Raw genomic sequence first — 9,600 nt, forward strand, 5'->3', positions numbered from 1 at the left:
TACAAAAAAACGCTATTACAACGTTTTGAGTTCTCTAATCTCTTGTTTTCTCTTCTTCTATATTCATATTTGTTGTTATGGCTGCCTCACAATCATCGGTTGGTCAAGGTTCCAACGCCGAACCAAGTTTCGTTCGTATTGTACCTCATAATCGTAATCAAGAGATTTGGTGCAATTGGGATTTGGTTGAATTGAGTGACCATTCATTGAAGGCTCGGTGCAAGTTTTGTGGGATTTATTTAAACCCACTTTCGAATTCAAATTTGAAGAAACACATCGAAAAACCGTATTGCAAGGCGTTGAAAAAGAACGTCGATTCGCAACAAACGCAAATGGATAGTGAAGGCGGAATATTTACATACCAAATTGATCGAGTTAAAGATCGTATGGCGAAGTTTGTGATTCAAGAAGCTTTGCCGTTTAGCCACTTCGACAACCCTCGCTTAACCGCCATGATTCGAGATACGCTTCAACCACAATACACTCACGTAAGTCGTCATACTCTTAAACGTTATTGCTTAAAATTGTGGAAGAAGGCCAAAGAGGTACTAATTGCATATTTTGAAAATATAAATACGGGAATAAACTTAACTAGTGATGTTTGGTCGGCTCCACATGGTCTACCCGAATCTTATCTTTGTGTCACCGCTCATTGGGTAGACCCGTCATCGTGGGAAATGATGAAACGCACCATTGCTTTCGAACTCTTTGAGTATCCACATACGGGAGATAATTTGTTTGAAATTTTAGATTATGTTATAAAAACTTATAAACTAGAAAATAAAATATTTTCAATGGCATTTGATAACGCGTCGAATAATACATCGGCGGTTGATAAATTAAAATTAAAATATACGCCGATTTGCAATGGTGTATTTTTTCACTCAAGGTGTGTTGCACATATCATTAATTTAATCGTGCAAGACGGACTTGCTTCGGATGAGGTTACATCGGTTATAAACGATTTTAGACTAATGATACATGAAGTTTTTAAGAAAAGTAAAAAAAGACAAATAGAATATAGAAAATTTTGTAAAGATACGGGAAGAAAGCTTTGGGAGCTAATTGGGATGTACCTCATCGATGGAATTCCACTTGCATAATGTTTCAAAGTGCTTTGAAACAAAGAGAAACTTTACAAATGTTTCATTCTAGTCTTGCCGAGAATGATTTGGCAATTCCCTTTTCAAATGAGAAATGGAAAATTATCAATGACTTATCGACTTTTCTTGAAGTTTTTAAAACATCAACTACGAAACTATCGGGAACGTATTATCCGACAAGTCCCTTGGTTCTTTCGGAGTTATTTTTAATCGTTAACAATCTTAACGAATTTGAAAATAAAAGTCCAATGTTTTCAAACATCATATTACCAATGAAGTTTAAATTAAAAAAAATACTTTCTTGAATTGCCACCAGTTTTTACTTGCGCCGCCGCTTTAAACCCAATGTTAAATATTACGGGGGTTGAATGTGTGATAGACGAAATTTTTTCAGCCTTAGATATGCATGAAGTTGACCCAAACTTTTCAACAGAGGCAAAAAATGATTTTAACTTGAATTTTAAATTTATGTATGACTTTTATTTAAATAAATATGGGTCAAACATACACATGCCTATGCCGGGGGGGTCTTCATCAAGTTCAAGTGCTACTAAAGTACGAGATCCCATGATTAGCCTTATGAACACCGTTCGCAACGTAACGGCTAAAAGGGGTAACATCCCTTCAAGCGAACTAGGAAGGTATAGTGCAAATGATTACTCTACCGGTTTATCCGAAGAGGAATATGGCACTTTTGATGTTTTGGCTTGGTGGAAGGTAAAGGAAACCGAGTTTCGGATTCTTGCCACCATGGTAGCTTCGGAATCCGCTTCTACGGTAGCTTCGGAATCCGCTTTTTCTCTTAGTGGCAGGGTAATATCGGTGAGAAGAACAAGACTAAATTCGGAGTCGGTGGAGATGTGCATTTGCTTAAAGGATCACTTGGACTCAATCGATCGTATTCAACACGTAACCACTCTCGAAGATGAAACACCACTTGATGTTCGAGTGCACGACGAACAAGAAGGCATTTCTACAAGTAATTCCGAGGAAGAAGTCGCAACTGATGAATGTTCCCACTGATGAGTATTCCTCATCAGTGGCAACCTTCAGTAGTTGTCATCAGTGGCAGCTTTCCCACTGATTCAACTGATGACTGTTCCCACTGATGAGTATTCCTCATCAGTGGCAGCTTTCCCACTGATGAGTATTCCTCATCAGTGGCAGTCTTCAGTAGTTGTGATCAGTGGCAACCTTCAGTAGTTATTATCAGTGGCAACCTTCAGTAGTTGTCAACTTGTCATCAGTGGCAACCTTCAGTAGTTGTCTTCAGTGGCAACCTTCAGTAGTTGTCTTCAGTGGCAAACATCTTCAGTAGTTGTCTTTTCTTCATCAGTTAATTGTTTATTTTTATGTTAATTGTTTTTTTATTTTTCATGTTATACAAATACGAATCGTAGTTTAGAATCCAAATCGCAAACGAAAAAAGAAAAAAAAAATTTTTTTACACTGTAACCGGTTGGAACCGGTTACGGTACAGGAACCGGGTTAGGAACCGGTAAGAACCGGTTAGATAGGTTAGGGGTCCGAGGGTGGGAGAACCGGTTCGGTTCCCTAACCGGTTCGAGCCTGGAACCGGCTTAAAAGGGGGTTTTGAATATAGGAACCGGTTAGGAACCGGTTCCGGTTCCTAGTCCCAAACCGTTTTGAACATGCCTAATTGGTTGTATTATATCATCTAATATGTCTTTTTCAATTACTGGATTCAAGTTTAAATTCTTAGGTTATGTTGCTTTAATAGTTTTTCAGGTATCCCCTTTTTAGTTCGTTAGGGCTTTTTATAAAATTTGTCATATAAAAAATCTACTATTATAATAAACAAAAATAATGATTAAACCACATACCTCTTAATTGGCCTAATATTTTGACAAGTGACACCCCTATCTTTTCATCTTTAATTCTTAATTATTTTATTAAAATAAATCATTTAAAACCTTCCATTACTTATTTCTTTATCACATCAAAGCACCAAAAACTCTTAACATATTTTTTTCCATAATATTTAATTTTAACAAAAAATGTTTATTAATGATATCCTTTTACAATATGTGTTTTAAAATTTTAATATAACATTCCATGTTTCTTACAATTTAATGACTTATACAAAATAATAGTCTTAATAATTTTAAATAAAAAAGTGAATGCTTTAGATTTTATACTTACCTTATTTTTAATTTAAACCACACTTAACACTTTAATTTTGAAAATCATTCATGATTTTTAAAATTTTTCACTTTCCGACTATAATTATAATTTCTATTATATTCCAAAAACAATAGTAGTAACAATAATAATAATAACATGCTCAAAAGCTTATAAATTAATTTTTATATAATCTTACTATCCTATGTTTTTTTATTAAATCGATCTATTTCTCATTAAAAAAACAAATGTTACTAACGGTAATTTTTATTGTTGGCCATGTGCTGTTACATGTTCATATTCATCAAATCTAGATAACTACCTTTAAGGTAAAATACATGTAAATATGACCAAAATATCTAACGGTCGCTGCTATACAAACCTATAATGGTTTCATGTTGTTTGAGAGTTTTGTTACTTTGAAAAAAATGAAGCTGTTGTTTATATTTAAAACAATGTTTTTTATGTTTTAAAATACCTTTTCAGTTTTTGTGGACTAACATTGTTTTAAACTCTTAGTATTATATGTTTCGTTTATATATGTTTTTTTTAATGTTAAACTCAAATATTAATTTATATTGCTTTATAATATAATATAATATGTTTATTTAAACTTTGTATATTGTTTATTTAATTATTTGTATGAGTTATATTAATCTTTTTTTTAAACACTATTTTTCTTAAAAATATAAATCCCTATATCGAATTAATATTAGCACTAAATGATTTATGTTTTTATTAACAATCATGTGTTATTAGTAAGAAAAGTTAACTAAATAAATTTTAAGCACTATATATAAGGAAAGTTTTTAGATATTTATGTCGCACTTTATAGATTAAAATTAAAGATTGAGTTAACTTCCTAATATTCAATGAATAGGGTAACTACAAATGTTGTATATGAAAACAATTTTAGAGATTAATGAAAATTTATCATCTAATTTTCTTTTTCTTATTTTATTTTATGAAAATTTTATTGTCTTCAGTGTTGTAATACATATTCTGATATTCATATTCATTCGTCTAATATCAAATTAGTATAAGTACTTCATATTGTTTTGATCTTTTGTTAATATAGTTTACCGGGTATTTAATATAGTAAATAAATAAAATTACATCCAAACAATGGACTTTTGTCTAACATGCTTGCGAACATACAAGTGGATTCGCATTCTAACTAAAGGATGCCAAGTGGCTCCTTTATGCTTGAGTATTAAACACACCTCCATCTTCTAACGCTCATCGTCATTATCATCTTCTACAATGGAGTCTCCAAGAGTTGAAATCGTCTCTGACTTCTTAATCAAACCAAAATTTGTATCTGAAGAAGCCAAGAAACCAGTTTACCTGTCGCCATGGGATCTTGCTATGATGTCTACAAATTACATCCAAAAGGGTCTCCTTTACGCATTACCCAAAAATCAAGATTTCTCCATAACCGCCTTCTTGGACGACCTCAAAGACTCCCTTTCCGCCACCCTTACTCACTTCCACCCACTCGCAGCCCGTTTATCCACCGTCAAGCAACAAAATCCACCTTCTTTCTCCGTGTTTATCGACCCGAACAACAGCCCAGGAGCGCGGTTCATACATTCATCCGTTAACTTGTCATCAGTGGCAACCTTCAGTAGTTGTCTTCAGTGGCAACCTTCAGTAGTTGTCTTCAGTGGCAAACATCTTCAGTAATTGTCTTTTCTTCATCAGTTAATTGTTTATTTTTATGTTAATTGTTTTTTTATTTTTCATGTTATACAAATACGAATCGTAGTTTAGAATCCAAATCGCAAACGAAAAACGAAAAAAAAAAATTTTTTTTTACACTGTAACCGGTTGGAACCGGTAAGAACCGGTTAGATAGGTTAGGGGTCCGAGGGTGGGAGAACCGGTTCGGTTCCTTAACCGGTTCGAGCCTGGAACCGGCTTAAAAGGGGGTTTTGAATATAGGAACCGGTTAGGAACCGGTTCCGTTTCCTAGTCCCAAACCGTTTTGAACATGCCTAATTGGTTGTATTATATCATCTAATATGTCTTTTTCAATTACTGGATTCAAGTTTAAATTCTTAGGTTATGTTGCTTTAATAGTTTTTCAGGTATCCCCTTTTTAGTTCGTTAGGGCTTTGTTATGGTATTTGTCTGTCTTGTTTTTATTTCTTTTTTTTTTCTCTTTATAAAATTTGTCATATAAAAAATCTACAATTATAATAAACAAAAATAATGATTAAACCACATACCTCTTAATTGGCCTAATATTTTGACAAGTGACACCCCTATCTTTTCATCTTTAATTCTTAATTATTTTATTAAAATAAATCATTTAAAACCTTCCATTACTTATTTCTTTATCACATCAAAGCACCAAAAACTCTTAACATATTTTTTTCCATAATATTTAATTTTAACAAAAAATGTTTATTAATGATATCCTTTTACAATATTTGTTTTAAAATTTTAATATAACATTCCATGTTTCTTACAATTTAATGACTTATACAAAATAATAGTCTTAATAATTTTAAATAAAAAAGTGAATGCTTTAGATTTTATACTTACCTTATTTTTAATTTAAACCACACTTAACACTTTAATTTTGAAAATCATTCATGATTTTTAAAATTTTTCACTTTCCGACTATAATTGTAACTTCTATTATATTCCAAGAACAATAGTAGTAACAATAATAATAATAACATGCTCAAAAGCTTATAAATTAATTTTTATATAATCTTACTATCCTATGTTTTTTTATTAAATCGATCTATTTCTCATTAAAAAAACAAATGTTACTAACGGTAATTTTTATTGTTGGCCATGTGCTGTTACATGTTCATATTCATCAAATCTAGATAACTACCTTTAAGGTAAAATACATGTAAATATGACCAAAATATCTAACGGTCGCTGCTATACAAACCTATAATGGTTTCATGTTGTTTGAGAGTTTTTTACTTTGAAAAAAATGAAGCTGTTGTTTATATTTAAAACAATGTTTTTTATGTTTTAAAATACCTTTTCAGTTTTTGTGGACTAACATTGTTTTAAACTCTTAGTATTATATGTTTCGTTTATATATGTTTTTTTTAATGTTAAACTCAAATATTAATTTATATTGCTTTATAATATAATATAATATGTTTATTTAAACTTTGTATATTGTTTATTTAATTATTTGTATGAGTTATATTAATCTTTTTTTTAAACACTATTTTTCTTAAAAATATAAATCCCTATATCGAATTAATATTAGCACTAAATGATTTATGTTTTTATTAACAATCATGTGTTATTAGTAAGAAAAATTAACTAAATAAATTTTAAGCACTATATACAAGGAAAGTTTTTAGATATTTATGTCGCACTTTATAGATTAAAATTAAAGATTGAGTTAACTTCCTAATATTCAATGACTAGAGCAACTACAAATGTTGTATATGAAAACAATTTTAGAGATTAATGAAAATTTATCATCTAATTTTCTTTTTCTTATTTTATTTTATGAAAATTTTATTGTCTTCAGTGTTGTAATACATATTCTGATATTCATATTCATTCGTCTAATATCAAATTAGTATAAGTACTTCATATTGTTTTGATCTTTTGTTAATATAGTTTACCGGGTATTTAATATAGTAAATAAATAAAATTACATCCAAACAATGGACTTTTGTCTAACATGCTTGCGAACATACAAGTGGATTCGCATTCTAACTAAAGGATGCCAAGTGGCTCCTTTATGCTTGAGTATTAAACACACCTCCATCTTCTAACGCTCATCGTCATTATCATCTTCTACAATGAAGTATCCAGATGTTGAAATCGTCTCTGACTTCTTAATCAAACCAAAATTTGTATCTGAAGAAGCCAAGAAACCAACTTACCTCTCACCATGGGATCTTGCTATGATATCTACACATTACATCCAAAAGGGTCTCCTTTACGCATTACCCAAAAATCAAGATTTCTCCATAACCGCCTTCTTGGACGACCTCAAAGACTCCCTTTCCGCCACCCTTACTCACTTCCACCCACTCGCAGCCCGTTTATCCACCGTCAAGCAACAAAATCCACCTTCTTTCTCCGTGTTTATCGACCCGAACAACAGCCCCGGAGCACGGTTTATACATTCATCCGTTAGCTTGACAATTGCCGATATTCTTACTCCCACTGATGTCCCATTAGTTGTTCAGTCGTTTTTTGATCATCATAAAGCGATCAGTCACGACGGGCACAAGCTCTCGTTGTTGTGGGTTCAGGTGACGGAGCTTGTTGATGGAATCTTTATTGGTTGTTCGGTTAACCATATGGTGGCTGATGGATCGTCTTTTTGGCATTTCTTTAACTCGTGGTCGGAAGTGTTCCGGTCCAACAAGAAAGGCCATGTTATGGTTCCCATTTCGCGTCCTCCGGTTATCGAAAGATGGATACCCGCAGGATCCGACACGATTCTCACACTCCCGTTTACTCATGAGGATGAGTTCATTGAGGATGAGTTCATTGAATAGGATAAACAACATAATCACCTATGCTAATGTTTAACTGTGATGAAAGAATCAAGTAAAGCAACATTAATGCCAAATTAGCCTATGTTATAGCTACATGAAGTTTACAAACTGTGTGGTATTGGCTATTCAAATTAAGATACAACAAATTGATACAAAACACCAGAGATTATAAAAATCATATACACCGAAGTCCATCATAAGGCTGAGGGGTGTGGGGCTTCAACGGGGGCGCTAGAGCCCCTCCGCTCGCGCCCCCAGGCGCTAACACCACACCACCGGGGCGCTAGCCGGGGCGCTAACGGGGCGCTAGCGCGAAAAAACATGCAGGCATGAGCCTGTTAGCGGGAGAAGAGAGAGAAAAGTGGTCAAAAAGAGCCGTTGGGCTCTTATTAAATTAAAAAAAAAAAAAAATTTTCCTATATAATACCCCATTTCACCCATATCAATCACCACAACTTCAAACCTTCACCCAAAATCAATACATTTTTCCAACTTTTTTTTAAAAAAATGGCTGGAAATTGGTACCCAAACCTTGATTCAGATTATATTGACGACGATTTATGGTCGTCACCGCACCAACCGATGTTTTATTCGGAGCCGCAAGAATCATCCGGCTTTCAACCATCCAACACATAACCGTCTCCTAACTTTGTTGTTCCGGAGACACAAGAATCACACGGTGAAGCTATGGGACCAAAAAGACGCGTCCACCGGAAAAAACAACTTGCAACGGACGGGTCGGGACCGGCTTCGACTCCGAGGACGAAACGGAAAGCCACTCCGTGGTCATCGGATGAGAAGGAAGCCTTGTGTCGGGCTTGGATAGTCATTTATGAGGATCGGGGTTGCGGTAATTGTTTTAACGTTTTTAAAAATGATTTTTAATAAAAAAGTTAAATAAAAAAGTTAAATGGAAATCTAATTTATTTATTCATTTTGCAGCCGACTACCAAAAGAGCAAGATTTTTTGGACAAAGGTTAGGGAGACGTTCTATACGCTCGTTGGGTGTACAGAGCGGAACGCCAATATGATTTCGGGTCGGTGGTCCGAAATCAGAAAATTTGTCGGCTTGTTTACTAATCTTTTCAACAGGAACAGCGGTCGTATGAGACCAAGTGGCAGTGATGATTTGGCGGTTTACAATTTCACGGTCGAAGAGTGGAAGCAGGAGTGTTTGCGGAGGTATGAGATGGTGAAGACGTGAGACGATTTAAAGTTGTGGGAGAGGTTGAAAAGGTGTTCCAAGTGGGTTGAGCTGGTGGCGCCGGACGTTGATGCGGAAGTAGGGCCGAAACGGACTAAAACTAGTTCGTCTGGAGCGTATAGCACTTCAACCGGGTCGGATTGCCGCGTTGGATTCGACCTGAACATTGCGGGGGAGGAAACGTCTTCACCGCCGAGGAGGCGGCCATTGGGAAGGGACGCCAAGGGGAAAAAACCGGCTGAGGGGGAAGCCGTAAACATCGCCAATCTTGTTGAATCCCTCAATAAATTCAACAAAACCATGGAGGTGGTCTCTAATGACAAAAAGGAAAAAAGTCGAATGAGAGATTTGGACTTTCTTACTAGAGACTTCAGTAACCTAAATCCGGTCGATCAAATGCTAATGGAAAAGCAAAAGGAACGTATCCGAAAGAGGTTGATCGAAGAAGACCAAGCCGAAGAATAAGAATAATGTTTTTTTTAGTACTTTAATTTTTATTTTATTTTTAAATATTAATGTGATTTTTTATTAATGTGTGTTTTTTTTAATTATTTATGAGTCTTTTTAATAATACGTTGTTTGAATATATTTATAAAAAAATAAAAAAAAAAATTCGCTGGAGCCCCTGCTGGAGCCCCTCCACACCAGGGC

At 34.2% G+C, this 9,600-nt stretch overlaps 1 protein-coding gene across 1 annotated transcript; it reads left to right on the forward strand.

Moving 5' to 3' along the window:
• The first annotated feature begins 7,036 nt into the window (after positions 1-7,036).
• Positions 7,037-7,744, forward strand: LOC143580750 (putative acetyltransferase At3g50280). The gene has a single exon (XM_077063694.1). It carries the CDS (start codon positions 7,037-7,039, stop codon positions 7,742-7,744), a length of 708 nt encoding a protein of 235 aa, XP_076919809.1.
• The last annotated feature ends 1,856 nt before the right edge of the window (positions 7,745-9,600 follow it).

The sequence above is a fragment of the Bidens hawaiensis genome, unplaced genomic scaffold (genome assembly GCF_021521415.1).
Source record: "Bidens hawaiensis isolate Kalapana, Puna unplaced genomic scaffold, B.hawaiensis_p1.1 tig00030582_1, whole genome shotgun sequence".
Lineage (NCBI taxonomy): Eukaryota > Viridiplantae > Streptophyta > Magnoliopsida > Asterales > Asteraceae > Bidens > Bidens hawaiensis.

What these genes read in the sequence shown, in the direction of transcription:
- LOC143580750 (XM_077063694.1), top strand. Translation starts at nt 7,037, where the DNA reads ATGAAGTATCCAGATGTTGAAATCGTCTCTGACTTCTTAATCAAACCA.